Source organism: Pelodiscus sinensis, chromosome 11 (genome assembly GCF_049634645.1).
Source record: "Pelodiscus sinensis isolate JC-2024 chromosome 11, ASM4963464v1, whole genome shotgun sequence".
NCBI classification, from domain to species: domain Eukaryota; kingdom Metazoa; phylum Chordata; order Testudines; family Trionychidae; genus Pelodiscus; species Pelodiscus sinensis.
The window spans coordinates 8,300,112-8,324,335 of NC_134721.1; the positions used below are offsets into that span (position 1 = coordinate 8,300,112).

General features: G+C 45.6%; 1 protein-coding gene across 4 annotated transcripts in view; it reads right to left on the reverse strand.

Annotated features, from left to right (window-relative positions):
- Nucleotides 1-552: 552 nt before the first annotated feature.
- The window catches only part of EOGT (EGF domain specific O-linked N-acetylglucosamine transferase), a 65,932-nt gene continuing 42,260 nt past the window's right edge, over nucleotides 553-24,224 (reverse strand). Inside the window, exons 18-20 of one of the 4 annotated variants that reach the window (XR_012906444.1) lie at nucleotides 7,369-8,442; nucleotides 1,279-1,453; nucleotides 553-864 (exon numbers count right to left, since the gene is read on the reverse strand). Coding sequence is in view for 2 of the 4 variants with exons in the window: in XM_075938561.1 (XP_075794676.1) it covers nucleotides 8,386-8,442 (57 nt within the window). In the remaining 2 variants the exon portion in view is untranslated. Of the gene's footprint in view, nucleotides 865-1,278; nucleotides 1,454-7,043; nucleotides 8,443-24,224 lie in introns of those variants that run through there. The other 3 variants (XR_012906445.1, XM_075938563.1, XM_075938561.1) reach the window with 3 other exon arrangements.

Genomic DNA, 24,224 nt, shown 5'->3' on the forward strand with positions numbered 1-24,224 from the left:
AAACAATGATTAAAGAAGAGTCCCATTTAAATTATTAAGTGGTTAGATAAAAAGCCTCCCTTCTCTTTTGTACACTACTTTGTTCAGAAGTCAAACTTCTGTAGTCTCACTGAATGCTAATGAACAGCATAATCATGCACAAGGGCAAGAGCAGGCTGATTAATTAAAAACAGAAGCCAAAAATCAAAGGTCTTAAAATAGGCTTAAAAATAATTCAATTATACATTACAAGCCTAGAATAACCAAGGCACGTACCACACTTTCATTCATCATTCTACCCAATTGTAATATCTACACTTCCTTGCTTGTACACAGGAAGTAGTGCTAATTGGGTCTTTCAGGTGTGACGCTTACATAAGAAGACAACAAAAACCTGGTGCTCACGACCAATTTTCATCTTCTGTACCTTGAAAAATAGCTACACGTGACTAAGTGAATTCTCAGTTTAATAGATTTACTAAACTATTTTTAGGCATGACCCATTTCTGCAGTTGTTGAATAGTTCACTGCTCTAGCCCTTTATGCATTAATTAATTCAAAGTTCCATACCCATAATGTTAGCCTCCTCACAAATCCACCTCTGGTCTCTCCACTTGGTATCACCTCTTCCTGCTGCTCTGCATCTTCCTCCTTGACATCCTTTTGCAGGCATATGCCTTGGTGGTGTGAGCAGGATCTTTCTTCTTTTGGGTTTGCAGTATTTCACTTCTATAGCCTGAGCAAGGACTTTTTGCTTTCAGTTTTTATCTTCTTTAAAATTCCTGGGGAATTTATCATGTTCATTAACATTTCAAACTGATGAAAATCAGTGCAAAAATTAACTTCTGTGTTTTCTGGGTACATACTGGGGTTAATATTAGGGACCTGGAGGACAGAAAAAAACAACAACGCAAAGAGAAAAGTAAGCACACTGAAAGCAAAAGCAGTTTAGTGCTGTGGTTTATTTAATGGAGAGAGAGAGAGAGAGAGAGAGAGAGAGAGAGAGAAATTGTCCACTACATCGCCATATTTTAACAGACAACATTCCATTTACACTTAGACTATAGATGAATATAAACCTGCTAACTACTGTAATGTATTCTGTTTTGTTAATATAACCAGTATTACCTGAGTGGCCCAAAATCCAGGTTAAACAAATTGTTAAAAATAATAGTTTTTATAAAATCTAGGAATTTTTCAGTGAAAAAAATTCTGTAAAAACTGCAAATGAAGGCCCTTAAGCACAAGACAGCTGGATGTAGCAATGATGCAAATCAGGTCATTAATAAAGTACCTTACCCTGTTGGGGCAGTGTGGGGAGCATCGGAGGTCCTGAAGCAGTGCAGTAATTGAATCCAGAAAGGCATTGTCTCCCCCGTGGTAGGGGATAGCTGTTCTTCTAGCAGAATGAAATTCTCCCTTGTCAGAGGTCCAGCATCAAAGCCAGTGCAACTTGTAAACCCTCCGAAGAGTGCTTGAGTGGGATTTAAGTGGTGCACAGAGAGAAAACAAAGCAAAAAGGCAGCAGGGTAGCACCTGGTCTTGGTAGAGAGTGAAAGAGCCCCAAGGAATAGCGTTGACAGCAAACACTCTGTAAAAAGGGACAGGGCTTTTAGGTAGCAAGAACAGATTAGGCTGTCATTGGGGAAAGAGACATATTCTTCAGGGGAGGAGGACCAGAAAGATGTGGAAGGTGAACAGTAGGTGACATAAATCAGGCTTCACAAATCAATGAGAGGTGGATCAGGCCTGAAGTCAGGAGCCTTAGTACAGAGCTGGAGTTGTGGGACTGAAGCAGGTGGCCAGTATAGATTAAAATAAATAAAGGAAAGATAAGAAGAGCTCTTTGTGGCACGAAAGCTTGGTCTCTCTCACCAGTGGAAGTGGGGCCAGTAAAAGATACTCCCTCATCCATCTTGTCTCTCTAAGGAAGAGAGGTTTTCTTTTTTAATGTATACTTGGAGGCAGGACCACCAGGTCCTTTAAATCACGGCCGGATTTAATCACCTGCACAGCATGCTGCAGCAGCACTTAGGGCTGGCTAGGGAAGGTGCGGAGCAGTCCGGGTAGCACTGGAGGCTGGCTGTCCCAGCCCCACTCTTCCCGGAGACAAGCCTCTCCCCTTGCCCAGGACCTAGGGAAGTCTTCTCGCCAGCCCTGTGTGGAAGGACAGATCTGAACCTGTGTGGGTCTGCCCAGTACACTGTTGGTGCAATAAATAATAATCATAGTAATAATTAATAATGATGATGTATAGTTCCAAAAGAGGTTATCAGCCACTCCCTGCACACCAGTGCAGTTGACACAATAAAGAGGGGCTATTCCATCTCATCATGAACAAGGAAATCAAAGGAGGATGTAAGACAGGAAGCTGTTTGCCTGAGGGTCTAGCGATGGAGCCCCAATCAATCATCAATCAAGCCCCGTGAAACAATGGAGGCAGTGAGAACGGTCCTCGTTCAGTGATGGGAATGGTGCTGTTTAGCTTGCAGGGACACACGCAGCGTTCTCTCTTTGGGCACAGAATTATGGCAGTGGCAGACATAAAAGGGCATGGAGGCACCTTTGCATTAATTGTGTGTGCCAAATACACTCGCGTATCAAACCTCAACTTTCTGAAAATCAATCTCCATCTTATTTAGCATCTTACATATGTATGGCCACAAAAACCACTCGTTGTACTCTAATGAGCATGAAAGTTGAGAAAAGTTCCTTGCTCTCTCTCTCAATCAAAGAACAGACTGTATGTCAGCACCATGCAAAACAGGGTCAAACCAAAACCTGGATGTTTACGTTTCCACTGTCAGTCAGCCATTATTTGACTTCCAGAAGTTAGTATTGAGAACAGGAGGTTTCAAACTAGGGCTCATGACCCAATACTGGATTGCAGAATGTTAGGCACTGGGTCTTATTTCTGCAAGGTGGCCACTGGGGGTGCTAAGGCAGCTCCCTGACAGTCCTGGCACCACAGGCTGCACTGTGCCCCAGATGTGGCTGTCAGCAGGCCCAGCTCCGGAGAGGGAGAGCACACAGGGCTCCACACACTGCCCCTGCTCTGAACACTAGCTCCACACTCCCATTGGCTGGGAACCTGCTGCTGGCTACTTCTGGGCACAGCATGGTCTGCGGTGCCAGGAGAGGCAGGAAGCTGCCTTAGCGTCCATGCTGCACCTGCCCAGGAGCAACTCAAGGTAAGGCCTTCCTGCCCCAGCCCTGCCCTTTCAAAGCCAGAGCCCCCTCCTATATCCCAAAGCTCTCATCCTCAGTCCACACTCGAGTCAACTTATGTAGGGTCGCAGGCATCAACAATTTTCTTCAACTGGGTCATGAGAAAAAAAGTTTGAAAACAGCTGGCCTAGGCTTAGTTGAGCTTCTGAAAATAAAAGACCAACTTAATGATATGTGAATCTTTTCCGAAAATCTTGATCTACAGCAGCATCCTGCAAAGGAGAATTAGGGACATGTGTGCATTATGATGAATAGACATTTAACACCACATGGTGGTGCTGAAGTAGGGGATCCCTTGAGTTTCATTTTCCTCAAGGGGAGCTTACAAAAGCTGGGAAAACCCCATTTCTAAACCCCTCTGGGGATGGGTAGAAGTGTTAAACTTTTCTGAACTTGGGAAGAAGTGATGTGAAAAGGATACTGTCAAAGTAAAATAATTATCCAAGCACAGACAAAAATCGGAGCCCCCTATTTTCTGTCATCAGGTGCTGGGATGAAATGCACTGGTAGCTGTGCAAGTGGCGTTCTTTGGCACAATCAAGTGCAGTTAACTAAAACAGCATGAGTCACTCATAAAGAGAACATCTTTTCCTCAGTATGGATCAGTCTTCCTCACTTTACTAGCATTGCATGGTCAGTGGGACCAACCATAGAAGTAACGCAAGCAGCTGTGGCCTCCTACATCCATCTGACTTCAACCACATCCTAACAGTCGGTGAATAAACTACATTTTATTAAACATGTAATCACTGAGGTCAGCTCATACGAGTGGAACCACAGAATAAACCCCAATGAGGCAACTGTGGAATCATCTTCTGATTTACATGTGAGATCAAGACCTGGCGCTACAAGTTAATGTCCCCCCATTTGACAGATTTGAATAAGCAGTGATACTGTGCCTCACTCAAACTCTCTAGCAAGACAGCTGAATATTTTACAGGGGTGGGAAACTTCAGGGCCAGGGGCCACATCCAGCCCCTGATGCTCAGGAATTCCCCCTACACATAGCAGGGAGCAAGTGTGGGTGCTCCAGCCCTGTGGCCCCCCCTTATGGTCCTCCTCCACAGGAGCTGAAGCACCAGCACCGCGTCCTTGCTGCAGGATGGAGGATGAGCCCTGAACCACGTGGGCCAGAGTCAGGCAAATCCAGGGCTGAATCTGTTTGACCCACGGGCTTTTCCTGGTGGGGTGAGGAAACGGCTCTGTACGCTGCCACACCCTTTCCCCCACCCCCTCTCTGGAGAAGTGGCAACGCAGCAAAGCACTGCCTGGAGGCTTTTTCCCCCAACGCTCCAATTGGCTATAACCACAGCCAATAGGAGCAGCAGGGGGTGGTGCCTGGGAGTCGCAGGAGCTCTGTGCTTCCCACAGGAGCTGCACCAGGTAAGCGCCCCGTTCCCGTCCAGATGCTCCTCCCCTCCCCCACAACACACACAGCCCTCCCACCCTCAAGCTGCTCCTGCACCCTCCTATCATCCCAGACCGCACACCCAAAGCTCTCTTCCTGGAAACCCCCTCCCATGCACTGAACCCTTCAATTTTGGGCTCCACCCCAGAGTCTGGTGGTCCCCACAAAATCTACTAGTCCAGGCTCCCCTAGCCTCTGGTGTGTGAGGGGAATGTGTGGAGTGTCTCCGCTTCTCAGTCGGGGGGCGATTTCCTTCTCCATTTTGTATCTCTGACTGATTTTACTGTGGGTCAGCAGCCCCCAACCCCAGAAAAACTCCTAGAGCAGTGTTGGGGAACATCTTACCCTCATAATGTTCTGTGTACCAGTAAATAACAACTCTCCCGTGAGAAGAAAAGATGGCAGCGCTTCATCTTCCAGATCATCAAGTTCAATTCTGATGAGCAACCTGGCACACTTATCTATGTCTGTATATTTAATTCATGGCTAAATGCATATCCTTTTGCACTTGACAGTTCAGTGTCTACCAGGCAAGTGAAGTACAGGCCAATACTGACTATATCCTGGATGTCTGACTGGCATTTGTGCACCCCGCCCGTCAACATTGGATGCTGAGGTCTAGACTTGATTTTCTCAGTAAGAAATTAATCAGAATCCATCTGTTTCCTCATCATTCGGGTCAATTTCATTACTACTAAACCAAAGATTATAGGATTCTCATGTCTGTGGTGTTTGTTCCCTCCCCTCTCCCCCGCACAAGCACACACATACCAGTTTTGGTCCTGTCCAAACTGAATGCTTAAAGCTGCTTACTTTAAGTAAGATTAGAAACAATCAGGGAGGAGGCATAATGACAGTGACCAGGGGCTAACGATTGCTCTGTTACCCCCAGATCAACCCGAATACAGTTTGTTTGAATTCATTTCAGAGTAACTCAGAGAAGAATCCGAACCTCAGTCTTTAAATATGTGCTTCTGAGACTGAAAGTTATATAGCCCAGTGAAAGGCTACACAGTGCTTCCAAAATGATCACTCTGCATGTCTTTATTATGTATCTGATAACACACACACAAGTGCCTAGCACAATAAGCCCCAGCTATTTAATTGCACTACCCCAGTACAAGTAACCCTGAAACTCCCTCAGTCAAATATCCAGCCAAATCTGTTTATCAAATGCTTTAACTAAGTATGTTCCCCTTTCTGGATCTAGTGGATTAATAGGGGAGAACTGGACTTCATGACTCCCTGGACTTAACATAATTGTGATGATAAAATATCGTGTACTGATGGATGTGTTTGCTTCAAGAACAATGAGGGGAAATGGAAAAAATCCTCCAGGAAAGAAACCCAAGGCATGGAATGTCACAAAGAATTTGCTACTGGACTATTGGGTAACAGAGCCAAACATGATTCCTAAATGACATAGAAGCTAAATCTATGCTTCCAAATATTTTTCAGAGTCATAGAATCCTAGGGTTGGAAGGGACTTTGGAGTCATCGAATCCAAACCCTGCTAAAAGCAGGACCAACCCCAACTAAATCACCCCAGCCAGGGCTTTGTCAAGCCAGGACTTGAAAACCTCTAGGGATGGAGATTCTTATGTTGGCTGGTCAGGAGACTCATCAGCTCCCAATATGACCCTGTGACCAAAAGAGCTAATGAGATCCTAGGATGAATAAACAGGGAATCTTGAGTGGGAATAGAGAGATAATTTTATCTCTCTATCTGGCATTGGTGTGAATGATGCTAGAATACTGTGCCCAGTTCTGGCATCCACACTTCAGGAATCATAGAATAATCATAGAATAATAGGACTGGAAGGGACCTCAAGAGGTCATCGAGTCCAGCCCCCCGCCCTCAAGGCAGGATGATGATAAATTGGAGAGCGTTCAGAAAATGAGTCAAAGATTAGAAAACAAGCCTCAGATGATAGACTCAAAGAGTTTACTCAGTTTACCTTAGCAAAGAGAAAGTCCAGCAGTGATTTGATAACAGTCTACAGGTCTCTACATGGGGAACACATATTTAAGTTCTTTAGTCTAGCAGAGAAAGATCTAGCATGGGCCAGTGACTAGAAGCTGAAGGTAGACAAACTGAGACAGGAAATAAGGTGCACATTTTTAACAGTGAGAGTAATTGACCATTAGAACAACTTGCCAAGGTTTGTGGTGGAGTTTCCATCACTGACAATTTTTATATCAGGAGCAGATATTTGTTTCTAAAAGATGAGTTCTAAAAATTATGGGGGGGGGCAGTTCTGTGCCCCATGTTATACAGAAGAGCAGATAGATGATCATATTTGTCCCTTCTGGCTTTGGAATCTAGGAATGCCACACAAGGGATTGAAACAAAAAACAGGACTATGTAGCACTTTAAAGACTAACAAGATGGTTTATTAGGTGGGTCTGGCCCATGAAAGCTCATCACCTAATAAACCATCTTGTTAGTCTTTAAAGTGCTACATAGTCCTGTTTTTTGTTTCAGCTACACCAGACTAACACAGCTACATTTCTAACACAAGGGATTGTGAGTCTTTGTCCTAGTTTTGATAAGAGCCTACTACATCTAGATAAGAGCCTACTACATCTGCCAACTAACGGAGCTTCTCCATCAGCTCATAATTATAAGCTAGGCGTCATCAGTGGAAGCTCATAATTATAGGCTAGGTGCCAATTCAGCGAGTTACATAAGCATGTGAGTTGACTTGAATGGAACTGCTCCTATGATCAGGATTAGAGATACATCTAAGTACCTTGTTGAACTGGAACCTTGCTGCTGCAGGTCTCAACCCCAGTGACAGGTAAGTGGGTTAGGTGACATGGGTACAAAGCAGCAGTAGCCATCAGAGGAAGTGCAGGAATCTTCCCGCAGGGCAGAAGTCTCCGGAATCCCAATTATGCTTTTCTCGTTACGGTGCAATAGACGGCAACTCCTCTGAAAAAGACAAATGCAAGGAACAAAGAGCAGCAGCACAGAAGACCGCCCTGAAATCTGACTATCATGGAAATAAGGTGAGATGTAGCCAGGAGCGGAAGTTAATCCACACATGGGAGCTATCATCGGAAACAGAGAGGGACAGACCTGGAGAATGGTGCCACTGGATGAGGTTTGAAGGTGACAGTGGACATCAAGTTAGACACCAGTTGCCACTAGGACACTGAACAGAACAGGCCAATACAGAGGCAGGAGGTTTCTGCGGAATACGGCTGCAGCCCAGAGCTGGCAATCCAGGGCTATACACACACCAGAATCCGGGAACCCTTTGACTGCACACGTGACTCCACTTCCTGTCTGTGAACATGCGTTTCCTAGGAACGGGGCTAACAGGGCTCACTCTCTATCACTGAAACAAGAGCAGCAGTGTGGGGTCATTCCCTTTCCCCCCCACAGTTGCAACATCCCCACCACAACACACACATAGAGGGTGCTCTGTAATTTTACTCAGCAGCCAGGGTATATTTGGAAAGGTGAGTTGGCCTGCTGCAGTGTTCTCCCCATCATGCAGAATCCTTCGCTGGGGTGAGGTTGGTGGGGTCCTGGATTTAAAACCCCACTCAGATGCATGGTACAGTTCACACTTCTCATAGCCATTGGTTCAGGATGTCTGCAGAGTCAGGCAAACACCCTAGCTTCCGTTTGCATGGTGGTCACATTCTTAAGCCTTTCTTTTCAGTCACGGGGGTGAGAGAATTACTTTTTATTTCTTCAGTGAGAGCTGAGATTGTGATGTACTCACATGACTGCAATAGCTGAGGCCCAAGGCAAAGTCCTAGAGTGCAGATGCCTTCATCCAGTCCTGGTGCATTAAATTCTGGACACCTGATTGCTAGAAAGATATTGACAAGTTAGAAGAAGTTAAAAGCAGCGAAGAAATTTGCATGAATTAACTAGGGGTATTTATAGAAACTCCAAATGAAATAATATGCAGCAGTCTATCCAGGGGACCATCTGTTAATCTACGTCCCGTGGCAATTAAGGTCAACAAGAGTGGACCTATTTTATTGAGGGCTGAGATTATGTTTTCCGCATAAACCAGAGTATGCAGCTGTGGTGTGTTATATTTGTCTAGATTTACATAACATGGACACCGCAGGGATGGGCAGAGAGTGGTCCATGAGCAGGACCCCGAATTCTTCAGGTTTGTTATCTGGGGGATGACTGGGGGCAGCATGTGGGAAAAGTTTGATCAATTTAGTTAGTTGCTGCTTGGTGTTTCTTCTCTGATAGCCGGGATATTGGTTTGGTTTTAGGGACCCATAACGTTGTGGGGTCAACCCAGACCTATAAGGTGTTCTGTCACTACCTGCCCTGTACCCATGAAGACCTCTGTGCTGTGTCACTTTGGCTCAGAGGCCTGGCAGTGTGGGACCAAAGGGAGAAACAAGTTTCCCGTCAGAGAGGAGAGAAGGCAATGCACATTAAAGCAGTGGCACCAAAACAACAGGAGCCCAATCTACATACCAGTCAGGAGAGGGCTGCAGGGGTGAAAGTAATTTAAATTTCTTACAGGTACTGTCCTCTCACAATCCCCCCCTTGGGGAGGGAGCAGGGCGTGGGGTTGGGTTGGTTGTGATAGCACAGTAGCTATAAGAGATTGAAGTGTGAGATGAAGTGCAGGGAGCTCAGGGCAGGGATGGGGAACATGAGGGTGCAGGAGTCAGGGTAGGAGATTATGGGGAGGTCTCTGAGAAGGGATTGGGGAGGCTCAGGGCTAGGAATGCAGCCACCATGCTGCCTGGCTGCTGGATCCTCAGCCTGGTCGGGGTGACGGGACTTCACTGCCCGGATGCCCAAGTATTGGGGCTGACTGGGACGGCAGGGACTGCGCCACCTGAGCACCGGGCCTGAGTCACACTGCCCAGGGTGCCGGCAGCATCCGGGCCTCACCCATAACCATCCAGTCCCTTAGCAGTGTGCTGCACTGGGACATACCGACTTACTTTCCCCTTTGTGGGGATGAGAAGCCAACAATTCAGTATAAATTCCAGGGACAGAGTCTGCAACCCCTGAGGATGTTTTCCTGGTGGCTTGAGGCAGAGATAATGGATTTCAAGCAATATAAGGGGAGCCAAAAGACCTTTTAGTCAGCCATCACCTGAGGAGAGGAGGAAACCACACACTTTGGGCTCGGTGTTGGCTCCTGGTTAAGGACTGGCCAGCTACGCTGGAAGAACGGTTGTGGTGAGAAAATAACTCTTTGAACAAAAGCCTCTAGTTTGTTAAAGTAGGTTTTGGTCTTTAATATGTAATTTTCCTTCTGTTTGCAACCATTTCTATCTCCCTCCTTCTCTTGGCAGCACTTCAACCGCTGCTGCGTGTTAATGCTCTTCCTCTCGTTTTATTGCACAACCATCTCAGGGCTGTGTTTCAAAGCGAAGGAGTGAAGTCCGCAGCCTCACTAAGGCCTGGTCTACACTAGGACCTTTGTCTGAAATAAGCCCCCAAGGTTGATTTTGGAAGCGATGCGTCCATACTATCACGCCTGTGATTCCGGAATAAGGGGGTGTGGAATTCCAACTCTATACTCCTGCTTTTCACCAGGAATAATGCTATTCCCAAACTTGTAAGTACAAAATAACGTTCCTGTGGATGCTCCGGTGCCACTAATATGAACTAATTGGCCTTCAGGAGGCCTCCCACAGCTCTGCAGAGTGCTTCCTGAGGTAGCGCATCCACGTTAATAGAATCCGCCTCAGACGACATTTGATTCTTCCCCATAGTGAGGGCACGGAACTTCCAATTTGTAAAATCGGGTGCCCAGAAGTCGAACTTAGTAAACTTGAAAAACTCTCCTACCATAGACATGGTCTAACAGGCAGCTGCTGCGTCCTGTCTCTTTAAAGGAGCGGTGAACTGGGTAAGGCTGCGCAAGTGTGCCAGTGAGAGGGACTGGACAGCACAGGGGAGATAGTCTGGAGGAGACTCGGGGCTGTTGGTGTCTCCCGGCAAGGACTCACCCAGATGAGGGAATCATGGAATACTAGGACTGGAAGGGACCTCGAGGGGTCATCGAGTCCAGTCCCCTGCCCTCATGGCAGGACCAAATACTGTCTAGACCATCCCTGATAGACATTTATCTAACCTGCTCTTAAATATCTCCAGAGATGGGGATTCCACAACCTCCCTGGGCAATTTATTCCAGTGTTTGACCACCTGACAGTTAGGAACTTTTTCCTAATGTCCAACCTAAACCTCCCAGTTAAGCCCATGGCTGCAGTTTAAGCCCATTGTTTCTTGTTCTATCTTCAGAGGCCAAGATGAACAAGTTTTCTCCCTCCTCCTTATGACACCCTTATAGATACCTGAAAACAGCTATCATGTCCCCCCTCAATCTTCTCTTTTCTAAACTAAACAAACCCAATTCCTTCAGCCTTCCCTCATAGGTCATGTTCTCTAGACCTTTCATCATTCTTGTTGCTCTTCTCTGGCATAACCCGGCATAGGGCCATTGTGCTGCTGGTCTCAAGGCTCCAAGGCAAAGCTGCACAGCATGGAGGCAGCCAGGGTTACGGGGCAGTTGGTGCAGAACCTCTTTCTGGTCCGAGTTGACCCCCAAAGTGATTATTTATATTACAGGAATAACGCATAATGGCTCCTACCGCTAAGGCGGCCTTATGCCCCTCCCCCCCCTTAATAGATTACATATACTTACACACATACACTTTTATGGCTTGTATTTTCAAAAGTGACCAGTGACCTCTATATTTAGATATCCAATCTGAGATACTTTAAAGGGCCTGATTTTCAAAAATGGCTGAGCACTTGCCCTCTGAAAATCATCACCCTTTAAAGTGTGTCAGATTGGATGTTCAAAAACTAAGGTCCCCAAAAGTTAGTTCCTTTTGAATGTAACCCTTCTGCCGGGTAGGCCTGGCAGTAACCAGGGCTGGGTTCAATATCTTGGGGTCCATCTCACATAGAACCGGCTCAAGCCCCCACTGCTTACATGAAAACTCTCTCCCTCTCGTTCTCGCCCCACCACATGCTAATAATTCATATCTACCTTTATTTTACATACCAGTGGAGTTTGCAAAAGCGACTAAGTAATTTAGGAGCACAATTCCTATTGACTTTCATTATACTGGTTTATATATTAATTTACAATGGCCCTATAATTGAGGCATCTGAATTAATCACAGTTAGTAACAAGAGTTAATACTACTCAGGAAAAGTGAAGCAGATATAGAGTCTTAGATAGTCGTACGGTATTCTCTGAACATGAAGAAACGTGTTGACACAAAATCAGAAATGAGGGTTCTCATGGACAGGAAAAACACAAAGTCATACGTTACATGCAGCCCAATACATCTGGTTAATTTAAAAACTAGTTATTATTATTGTTCATTTTAAACTAGTATGTTAATCAGTTACATAATAATTTCATCTCAATTAACTCCTTCTGGAGGAATTCTCTACCTTTTGTCATGAGCTGACATCACAGACAACAAGAGAGGGGTTTTTTTGTTTGTTCTTGGTTTTAAGTAGAAACATAGCAGAAAAGCATCAATTTTAATCTGGAAATTTGTTATAAAAAAGTAACTGCAGGTTTGTATCAACTTGGTCTCAAGCAGAGCGCTCCAGTGTTAAATCCTCTGGATCTCTCTGTACACGGAAGGTGTCCTAGTGGACCTCACTTCCCCTCCTAATATTTTCCGTCTCCATGGTTTCCCGAAAAGGGGTATGCGGTCCTGTCAGTGATCCACAGGCCTCAGCCTGAGAACCATCACAGTGACCATTCCCCGGAAGATCTAAACTATCTGCTCCAAACCTAATAGTTATTATGCAAAGTCCTAGCAGAGGAAATTCTTTTAGTACCTTCCTTCACTTCCTAAAAAGATACACTAAACCATTACTTGCTATGGATACACCATATACAGAGTGTACTGGTGTATAGATCTAAGCATTTGTGGAAAGATTTTTAAAGCCGTTGCTGTCCATTTTGGCACAGTAAACCCCACAAAGAGATTTATTTAGCCCATTAAATCATTTCTTTGCTCTCTGGCTAGGTTTTTAACTATTAAAAATTCATCACGCACCTCAATGCCAACTGTTTTTTAAACCACCTTTTAAAGGAATAGGCTCTTTAAAAAATCTTCAGCTGCAGCTATCGGTCTTAAAAGCATGAAAAGAGCACGTTGTAAAATATGAAAGGGCCCATCAAGACATTAATCACTGAAGAGAATGATTAGGAGATCCACTCATTAAAACACAGACATTTATCACAGCTGTTGCAAATAGGAGGATTCTGTGTAACAAACAGTTTAGCAGAGAAATAGAGAACTTTTACTGGAAGCTTAAATGCACAGTCCTTCCAGGCTGATACAGGTCAATATAACTTCCTATTGTCTACCAGACTGAGTAATTATGTTTGTTTTAAAGGGTAAATTTATGCCAAGAAACCCCCATTAAATTTGCCCTTGCCCTATGCAGAAGCCCAGTCACTAGTCATTTCTGAAATTCCAACCCACGCCGGTCACCTTGTTATTGGAACAACTGGTTACTCCTAAATCGGAGGTGCCATGGAAATGACAGAAAAGCCCCAGTCACTGCTCTTGTAGTAATAGCCCTTCTCAACAACCTGCTGTGTCTCGATTTATAGGTAGCATGATCCGTATGCCTCCTCGTTTGGGTACTGCACTGTTACAGACCCTGTGCTGTGGGAAACTCTCCAGATCTTTCTGAGCACAAGCAGCCAGATAGCAATTCAACCTCTTTCTTCTCTTATCCATCAAAATCCTTCTCTGGGTTGCCTGCTCAGGCTGGCGTAGCATCAGCCCAAGGTGCGGCTGGGCCTAGTTGAGCGGGCTGTTGCTGCTACTCTGCTGGCCTGATCCAAAGTTCACTGACAAGGCACTGTCAGGACGGTAGCCTCCCGCCACCGTGTCACGTTCACCTCACGTGGCGCTCACACAGAGGCGGTGAGGGGATCTGGATAGGGACCCGCTGAGGGAGTGAAAGTTCTAGACCCTGCTCTCGGTGGGTGCAAATTCGCCTCACAACCGGGAGTCACGAGAGCAGGATTGCTCTCTCCTGGCACGGCGCTGGCCGAGTGTGCAGGATAGGCAGTGCTTTGGGGGCGGCCACTCTGACATTAGTGCTGTGACCAGACAGCTCCTCCTGTAACCCTGGATGTGCACGTGTGGTTCCAGAGGTCCTTCATCTGGAAAGGTAAGACCAGGGCCTGCAGGTGCTGTGACTGTGCGCTATGGGGTTTGACTGAGGAGAGTTGGTTAAATACAAGCTCCCTAGGCATCAACAATTCCACTGCAGCCCTGGACAGTCCCTCTCGGCATGGAGCAATCTCTTTGTAAAGCAGTTGTGCTTGCTAGCCTTTCGTCTGAGTTGGCCCTTCTGAAATGCAGCGAGCCCTGGACGAGAGGGAACCCAAAGGGTTACATTGTCCTACCGCCAGGAATAAACAAACCCGGTAATGACAGTCACCCTCCAATGCCCTGTCCTGTCTCAGGACAAGAAGAGCCAGGAGCCCTGCTGTTTTAAAAGGTGCACTGAAAGATCCAATGATAGCGATGCAGGCTTAGACCCTCTCAGCGTTGGGCCCCGCTCTGTCAGAGGGGCGGCCATCTTTGGTGCTGTCAGCAGGGCCTGTGACACAGCTATTCTCTCCACAGTTAGGGTTACCAGATGGGTTTCGAAAAAATACCAGACACACGTGATCTCAGAACGGGGGCGGGGTGGGGGACCAGCCGGGAGCGGGGCCGGTCGGGGGGTAACTGGCCAGAGGGGAGTGGGGCTGACCCGGGCGCATGCGGATCCGGGGTGCTGCCCGTCCTGCACACGCCCGTGCACCCCACTGGGACCGAGTCCAGCCCCCGGGGATTCCATCCCGCCCCGACCCCTCCCCTCCACTGCGTAGTTGCATACTGCCTGGCTGGCAGACATGTTCACGCAGCGTGAGCATGTCTACCAGCCAGGCAGTACGCAACTACGTACGGATACTCCTGATAATAATAAAACTAACTTAATTAGAAAATTAATTTATATGTCTGGTATTTTCTCAATTCGTTTCCCAGACAGAAAGCTCAAATACTGGACTGTCCAGTTCAAAACCGGACACCTGACAACCCTATCCACAGTCCACTTGCTTGGAGACCCACAAACACACACCAATGCAACTTGGCAGCTACAAATCGTAGGGGCTGATGCCTCTACAATAAAACACCCACAGCTGGCCTGCCTCAGCTGACTCAGGCTCACGGGGGGCTTAGGCTGTAGGGTTATCAAAATGTAGTATAGACATTTTGGGCTGGGGACTGGAGCCCTCTCCCATTGTGCGTCACAGAGCTCTGGCTTCAGCCCAAGCCAGAATATCTATGCTGCAGTTTCACAGCCCCGGACACTGAGCCCTGCAAGTGCAAGTCAGTTGTCCCAGGTCAGCTGGGGGTGTTTTATTGCAAGGTAGGCCCTCTCCGAGACTAGAGATGCTACGTCCTCTCTGCAAAATACAATGCACCTCTGTTCCTCGGATTCATAAAAGAGTGATTGTCTTGGGTTTCAAGAATGCCTCGTTCTGTTAACTTTAAGAGAATCAAATACTTCCCCCCAAAATTCTCTTTATTTCCACACCGAGCCAAATTCATTCCAGATTAAAGGCAGTAATTTGGCTCTCTATCTTTAGCTGAATATGTCTTCATGCACATGTGTGTATATAACCTCTTAGCCTTGTGCATATGGAGCTAACCTCTTCCTTGCAGAGTTATACTTCCATTAGGAAGAGGAAGGACCCCAAGAACTAGCTCCGAAGCTGCATAAGATAAGGAGACCATTGATCAGCTGCTCAGATATCATCTCTTTGAGGCACTCTATTCACTGAAATTTTTAGTCAGCAGTTTCAGGAAGTTTCATACAAGATTTCATTCCATTGTGGTACTTGTGTTCCAGAGTTTTATTTACTTTTTTTTTTTTTTGGCCATCACTACACTTAACTGGACACAGAGGAAAGGTCTCTTGTGTACTATATAGGATATGTTTGTAAATTATAAGGTACGTGTTAGTTCCCCCTTATGGAAATGTTGTGTTTTATATTCTAAGTATCAGGTCTAGTGAAAAATAATGAGAAAAGCTTTATTTTCTGGGGAAATCCAACTACTTTCTTTTGGGCATAAAACTTTAGCACCGAACACCTGATGGCATTTAAAGGACACAGTGAACACCTAGGTGTGAAAAATGTCCATATTCCCCAGAAATTTACTTGCTCTGAAAACCAAAAAGCACGGTGCTTTTCTGAGCCCGTTTCTCCACTTAAAGGTAGAGTAACCTGCCAGTTTCATAAAAGGGCTACATTCACTCTTTCTTGTTAGATATGTTGCACGTCATACGGCATATTAATATCACTAATGACATGTAACAGTGTGACAGAGCAAGCTCCTGCTACTTCAAAATAGTATTCTACCAGTGCCACATTTATTTTCTACAAATCCCCTTAGTATTTATCTTAGTGCTGGAGACAGTCACCTAGTGACACTGTTCAATTGCTTTGACATTATCTTTTAATTAACCTAAGTCGCAATGCCTTTAGTACAGGCTATCAACAGATGCTTTCTTTATGTGATCATTTGTGTGCGTATCACTGTTAATACCAGCTTCCTAGAACCGGAACCCCTCTAGCGCATAAGCACCTCAGAGTGGGCATAATCAAAAGCCATTACAATTTGTGTCTCTTCTATGCGTACTCTGGATTGCTGCTGTTTGTTAACATTTTAGGAACATCGATGCAGCCAGTGCAGAAAAACTAGAATTCAGTTCTCTGGACTCATCATGCTGATCTGTTTGGATGACCGACAGCACTCTACATGCTGGGTGAGATTCACCCTCTCCCGCAGCTGAGCCAATGCCTGACAAAAGGCAATCTGCAGATTGCAGCAGATGTCTCTTTCCAATGTCAGTTTCACATTTTTTAAATGTATGAAGCATGATGTGTGGCACCTCAGCTGTAATTTAGTTCAAATTCAGATTGGGGAAGCTCACAATTCTTGGAGGAAGTTTGTTTACATAGGGAATTGATTTAGGCTCTGGGCACAGATTTCCAGGTCTAACCATCATGAATTAAATGAACCTTTCCTAAATTAAGTATTTTATGAAATCATTGTATTACAATTGCAATTATTTATGTATGAATGTGGACCATGGGCTGTCTGTAATTCCATGGGGAAGGAGGGAACACAGCCCTGCAGGAACTAAGAATAGTTGGGGGGGGGGGTAATTAGGCAAATTCACTAAGGCCAGGTCTACACTAGACTTGGAAGGTCGGCTTGGAAGGTCAACTTAACTTGAGCTGAGCTTGGTGCCATCCCCACTGTGGGAGGCCGATGGGAGCAAACACTCATCAGCATCACTTACTCCTCGCAACTGTGAGGAGTACAGATGCTGTCCGGAGCTGCGCTCAGCATTCGATTTACGGGTCTATACTAGACCCGCTAAATTGAACACCAGAATATCAATCACTGGTGCAGCGAGTGAAGACATGCGCTAAGATCAAGAGGTGTCCCAGAGCCTGATGGGGGCTTCTCCTCTACACTGCGATACAAATACACGCTAAATACATATTTCCCAGGACAAACATTCCATGCCCTGTTTTCACAGCAAACCTTACAGCCTGAAAAATATTTCAAGTCTTTCCTCACAGGCATGACTACTCAGCATCATCCAGAGCACCAAACTTTCTGCGAATGACGTCCTGACAGCCCTTTTGTTTATGGGACACACTAAGGAAAATGAGAACTGAGGGGCCGCACATCATGCTCTGTAGGTAAAGAAGTAAAGCTCGCACCAGAAAGATGTGTATACTCAACTGACCTGCACTGGGGGCAAGGGGAGGCATATTAAAAAAAAATCAAAGTTTAAGTTGTCTTAATTTTGAGGGTTTTTTTTTAATCATCAACACATGAATACGAGATCCTGAAGTGTCTCTGCATTGACTTCAATGCGAGTAGGACCAAGTCCCTGATTGTCAACTAAATACTGAAGCCCAGAACCATCTGTTTTGTGTGCTAGTGACTATGTTCAATTTAAAGTGGTGAAGGGCCTTCCTTTTCCATCTAGATTTACTCCTCTTTAATGGATTCTACAAACTATAGGTCATAGAATGGCCTGTTGTATCTGATTCTTAATTGCTTTGTTAATCCCTATCCATTTTGACCCTTGCATAAAGAAGATTACTCCAGGAAAACCAAGGGTAGAAATTCCTTTATAATCCCCTTAGTCTAAATTCACTAACTGATACAGTATAATGTCAGCAAAGTGGGGAGAGTTTGCACTGTATCTATTACAAATTAACATCAAAGATTTTCTCTTCCTCATGCCTTTTGAGTACTAACGGATGAACTTCTCTAACAGCACATGCCAGAAGACATTGAAACTTAATACATGGGGTCCCCCACCCTCAAAAAAAGTCACGTAGAACAAAATCTATGGCAGTTCTATTAAAAAAAACTATACAAGCCTCTTTCAAAGGCTATGTCTAGACTGCAGGCTTCTTTCGGAAGAAGCTTTTCTGGAAGAGATCTTCTGAAAAACTTCTTCCGAAAGAAAGTGTCCATACTGCGAAAGTGCATCGAAAAAGCAATCTGCTTTTTGACAGATAGCGTCCACACTGAATGGACACCATCTTGCATGTAAGCTGTGATTACTATGGGTGGAATTGCCACCAAAGCACCTGTGCTTTGTCCTCTTTCCTCTTCTTGTGAAAGAATTCCCTCTTCCCCACACGCCTTTTTCCAAAAGAGCTCTTTCGGAAAAAGGCTTCTTCCTCATAGAAAGAGGATTACCAACGCCAGAAAAACCCCTCTGTTCTTTCAATTTACTTTTGAAAGAACACGATTGCAGTGTGGACGTTACTCAGATTTTGTTGGAAGAACAGCCGTTTTTCCGACAAAATTCTGTAGTGTAGACATTGTCCTATCCAGCTACATGTAAGCAAATGATAGGAATTGGTTTCCTGGCAAGCCAAGTATTCTTGAGAAATATTTCAAGAAATACTTGGGGGAAGAAATTTCATTAAAAATCATCTTGCAGGACTACAAAAGTATTTGCAATAGATCCGGTAAGCACACTGCAGTAGATGGCATTCTTCCTATCTATTGTTTGGTAAATAATTTATACTACAAGAAGTGTCATTACATCTTCAGCCTGTCATTTGCACTACCACGGAGAGGCTGGGGAATAAATTCTCCCCACAGCTGACTACGGTTTCAGGGAATGGCTAGAACTTTAGTAAACTCCAATGTACAGAAAAACTCATTGACCACATCCAGGTCTGAGTGATTCCATCTTTTAGGGGGTGGCTTCAGGTCTCAGACAGAGTCCTAAACACTGACATTGAGTCATGACCAGGAGTATTCCAACCTGCCCTTTACTAGGGCATGTCTACATTACGCAGCTTTTAGCAGCAAGGCCATGTCAACGCAGCCTTGTTGCTAAAAGTCAGTGTGCGTGAAAGGCTGTTGGTCGGCACTTTTTGCCAACAAAATACTTACACCCTCAATGAGGAGGCTTCACTTTATTGGCACAAGAGCGCTTCTCTCAACAAAACAGCATTCTACTTGCTGCGGTAAACTTGGTCATTCCTGGGGGGAAGGCAGGAGGGTTAAGTACCCATGAACGACAAAAGTTTTGTGGATCAAGTGCAAGTGTAGACATGCAAAGAATGATGGGAGACCGTTCAAGTCATAACAACTGTTGGGCGAATAAAGTATTAGTAGCAGCACAACAATGTACAGTGACAAGGTAACAAAGTTCAACGTCTTTAGAGGAGGGATGGAGCTAAAATGAGTGCAGTAACAACTTTTGAAAGGGGGAATTAAAAAACAAAATGAGGAAGCTAGTTAAGATATCCTAGCAGACAAAACTGAGTACTGTACACATAGGTGTGCGCAGCACATTTCATTAGGGTGTGCGCCCAAGGAATTTTATTTTTTTAAAGATGAACATTTATTGAATACTCAATCATAAAGTACATGCTGCAAGTGAACGCAGGCTTTCTATACATTTCTACAACATCTGTATTACGCAATTCGGCGCTTATTGCATAATACAACAATCCATACTTTAAAACTAAAAGAGCATATCACGTGATTAAATTAAAATGCAAAGCCACTTTTTTTTAAGACATTAGGGTGTGCCTGAGCACATCCGGCACACCCCCTGCGCACACCTATGATTGTACATTAAATCCCGAGACACAGCATTAGGCTCCGTAAAAAGAAAATTGTGGCTGTCCATTAGTGACATCTTTAAGAATATCCCAAAAATAATGGTCAAGGAGAAGTGGTAGATATAAGTTAGGTGAACTTTAAAAAAGCCTTGAACAAAGTCCCTCAAAAGTGGCTATTGATACAACACAATAGCCATAGTATGAAAGCCACAATACTGTTGTGTATGTGGAACCGGTAAAGAGACAGAAACAAAGAGGCAGAAAAAGCCCATTTTCAACACTGAAATAAAGGTTAAGAGGGAAGAGGTCCAAACAGCTGTTATTTGCACTAATGTTTTATACCTTCTTTAATATACCGGAAAAGGGGGTAAGCAGTCAGTGATAAAGACTTGAGAAAACTCAAGAACTCCAAAGAAACGCAACAACGCTAGATGAACCGACAGAACTTTCATCGTTGAAAAATTCAAGGTAATACACATAGAAGGGGATGGTCTGAACCACTCCAGCCTCTGTATCCAGTTTATCACAATTCATGAAGCTGTGACGAGACACCCAAATTGCAGAATTTGACCTGAATTAATATGCTCTACAATGCGCTTGAAGGCATTGAGGCCTAGTGCGTCACACAACTTGAGTATGCTGTTTCATATCCAATGAGCAGTGGTACGCGTTATAGGCTTTCTTTCCCCCGTATCACAGCTGGTATATGAAAATAAGAGAATTAGTTCTGCACACAAAAAAAATCAAGTGTCTATTATACAATGTTCTTGCTTTTCTTCTGCCTCGCTTTTCCTTTTTACTTGGGGTAGTCATTTTATTTCCTGGCTGACTCCTAGTAGACAAAAGGCACTTTTGTTGGCAGGGCTTTGAGTTCTGAAACCCATCTGGCTGAGAGGTCAGCCACTGCAAATGCCATTTTACTAGATCTGGAAATACCACAGTGAACAGCAGCTGGTAGATTTAGGTTCATTTTCTGAGTCGGAAATTAGCAACACATAGGAAGCTGGAGAATCAAAGCGGTGCTCTTGTGTCGCAGTGTGTGAAGAATCATCGTTCAATGCCATTGAGGATGGTGTTGAGGGTCTCACCTGGCTGCTTAAACCGGGTCTACACCAGGGCTATGTCTACACTGCACATTGTTGCGCAATAACATATGCAAATGAGGTGCGGGGATGAATATCACCGCACCTCATTTGCATTCCTAATGAGACGCCATTTTGCGGGACGGGCTTTTGCGCAACAAGGAGCAGCGTCGACAGCTCTTTCTTGCGCAAAAGCCCATCCTGCAAAAATGGCGGCTCATTAGGTATGCAAATGAGGCACGGCGATATTCATCCCCACGCCTCATTTGCATATCTTAGTGTGCAACAATATGCAGTGTAGATGTAGACCAGGGGTTTTCAAACTATGGGTCACGACCCAGCACTGGGTCCTGGAATGTTGGGCAATGAGTCTCATTGTTGCACAGGGGCCAGTGCCGGTGCTAAGGCAGCTCCCTGCCTGTCCTGACTGCAGTGCCCTAGAACACTGTGCTGTGCCCTAGAAGCGGCCAGCAGCAAGCGCAGCTCCTGGGGGTGGGGGAAGGGGAGAGCACACAGGGCTCCGCACACTGCCTCTGCCCTGAGCACTAACTCCGCACTCCTGTTGGCTGGGAACCTGCTGCCGGCTGCTTCAGGGGCACAGCATGGTCTGCGGTGCCAGGAGAGGCAGGAAGCCACCTTAGCACCCCCACTGCACTACTGACTGGGAGCTGCTCAAGGTGAACCCCTCCTGCCCCAGCCCTACCTACCCCTACACCCCAAAACTCTCATCAGCAGCCCCACCACAGACTCCAGTCAAATTATGCTGGGTCGCAGCATCAACAATTTTCTTCAACTGGGTTATGAGGGGAAAAAAAACCCCACTTTGAAAACCGCTGATCTACACTACAACAATGAACCATTGCTGACAATGATTGAGCACACTTTAAATGTGACTAGAGAGCAGACAAAATTAATTTTAATAGCATTTAAAAGTGGAGGCTTAAAGCAAGTCTCCAGTACACTTTTGTGAAACTATTAAAATAGACGCGTACGCTCTAGTCTGAAGCCTCGTACACAGTGGGAAAGTCTAGAAAAAAAATCCCCTTGTCCTCATACAGGTTTTAGATGGTGCTAGAATCTGCAGAAATTGGCTTAGTTCGCCTAACACAGAAAAGGCCCTATGCTTAAGCCAAAACTGGAAGTGAAATGTTGCCGAAAAGCATTTCCAACAAAAGATCAAGGTTTTAGTCTTATCAAGAGTTGGAAGCTGCTAAATCCACGGACAAAATCTTGGCAGGTCAGACTGGCGGTGACCTGGGGGATTTTCTGCCTTCCTCTGCAGAATGTGGGTCTGGGTTTCTTGCCAGATTACCTGGCTATGTCTCATGTCATCATTTCCCTGCCAACGCGGGGGATTCCAGCATTGCTGCACCTTGGTCCCTCATCTGCCTGTGGCACAGTCTCCTATGGGCCATAATACACGGGTCTCATTTCTATTGTTGGGCTTAGTGCACAAGGTTATCTTGAAGGCCTCTGATATACAGCAGGGGTTCTCAAGCAAGGATCCAGCGGACACTGGGGAGACCACCAAGCATGGACAGCATTGGACTCACTAGGGCCCAGTACGGAAAGCCAAAGCCCACCCGTCCCTGGTGTAGCTCTGGGTAAAGCCAAAGCCTAAGCACCTTCACTCCACAGTGCCTCCTGCAGCATGTGACCCCAGACAACTGCCCGGCTTGCTACCCATTAATGCTGTTTTGTATGTGCAGAAATCAGTTTTGTTGCACAATTGGACTGGGGAGTTTTTATAGCACATTAGGGCTATGTCTAGACTACATGGCTCTGTCGATGGAGCCATGTAAAATAGTTTACTTGGCATAGTCAAAGAAGTGGGAATTTAAATAATCCCCGCTTCGTTAAAATAAAAATGGCCGCTGCGCTGTGCCGACGATCAGCTGATCCGGCATAGCGCGGCAGTCTAGACGCGGTGCGGTCGACAAAGGCTTCCTTTGTCAACCACGCCGCGTCTAGACTGCCGTGCTGTGCCGACGATCAGCTGATCGTCGGCACAGCGCGGCGGCCATTTTTATTTTAACGAAGCGGGGATTATTTAAATCCCCACTTCTTTGACTATGCCAAGTAAACTATTTTACATGGCTCCGTCGACAGAGCCACGTAGTCTAGACGTACCCTAGGGGAAAAGAAAAAGGTGGAGAACCAGATATACATGATTGAATGCTCCCTTCTAGCCTTGAACGCTAACAGCTCTATGACATGTCAAAACAGACTTTAGTATTGAAACAACTTGGCTAATTGGAGCAGGTGAAAAATACTGGTTAGGCAAATGTAGATGGATGTGTAAATGTGTCCCTAGATAAGAGAGGAAGATCCTAAAAGAGTAAACATGGGTCTTTCGAGATGGGGCTATCCACAAATGCCCTTAATGAAGAAAAACATTATCTACTGTTTGCATTACAGCAAAATCCAAGGGAAAGCCAGGTTGTCTGGGTGACAGCTAAGTCAGCAGATTTTGAGAAATGTTTATGGGTTGAACCTCTGTGGTCCGGGACTCTCTGGTCTGGCAGGACCATGGATGTGGCAGGACCAGAGTCCCAGGGAGAGTAGCCTGGAGCCCAGTGCTGGGGCTGGCAGCAGAGCCAGGCAGGGAGCTGGCAGTGTAGAACCGAGTGGTTGGACCCAGCAGTGGAGCCTGGCCTGGCAGCGTGAGCCCAGCCAGCAGCCGGGGTGGACAGGCAGCACAGTCCAGCTGGGGGCTCGGGCAAGGGAGCCCAGCAGTCAGGCCGATGGCCAAGACAAGAGCCAGACTGGCCAGCAGAGGAGCCAGATGGGGGCATGGAGACCGGAGGGGAGCCCAGCCATCTACACATGGACCTCAGGAGAGCTCAGAGTCTATCAGCAGAGGGACTGGAATTGACTTCCCCTGGTCCAGCAAAATTCTTCGTTCAGGACTGGTCAGGTCCCGAGGATGCTGGACCAGGGATGTTCAACCTGTACTACCATAAGTGTCTTCCGCAGAAGAGTCAAACTCCTGGAACACACAGGGAGGTTGTATTTGCTACTGTGGTTTTTACGGGAGAACAACTTTCTGATCTGATGTCATTTTATGGCACTAATATCAATACTATTTAAAATCTGATCAGTAAAACACACTTTCCATCAAATACCCAGCAAGCTGTCCATTTTTAAAACGCCCTCTCTTCCCCCCTTGGATTCTTGATTTCAAAAGGAAAGCATTAAGGTTGCGTAGTGAGTAATGATGGATTCATTACATAACATTCAGAAATGTTTTTTTTTTTCAAGCATGAATTAAAAGGTCTAGGCTTCCCAATTTTTTCTCAGGGTTGAATGTTAAAATGCTGAATAGATAATATCAAAGGCACTATTGTGACCAAGGGC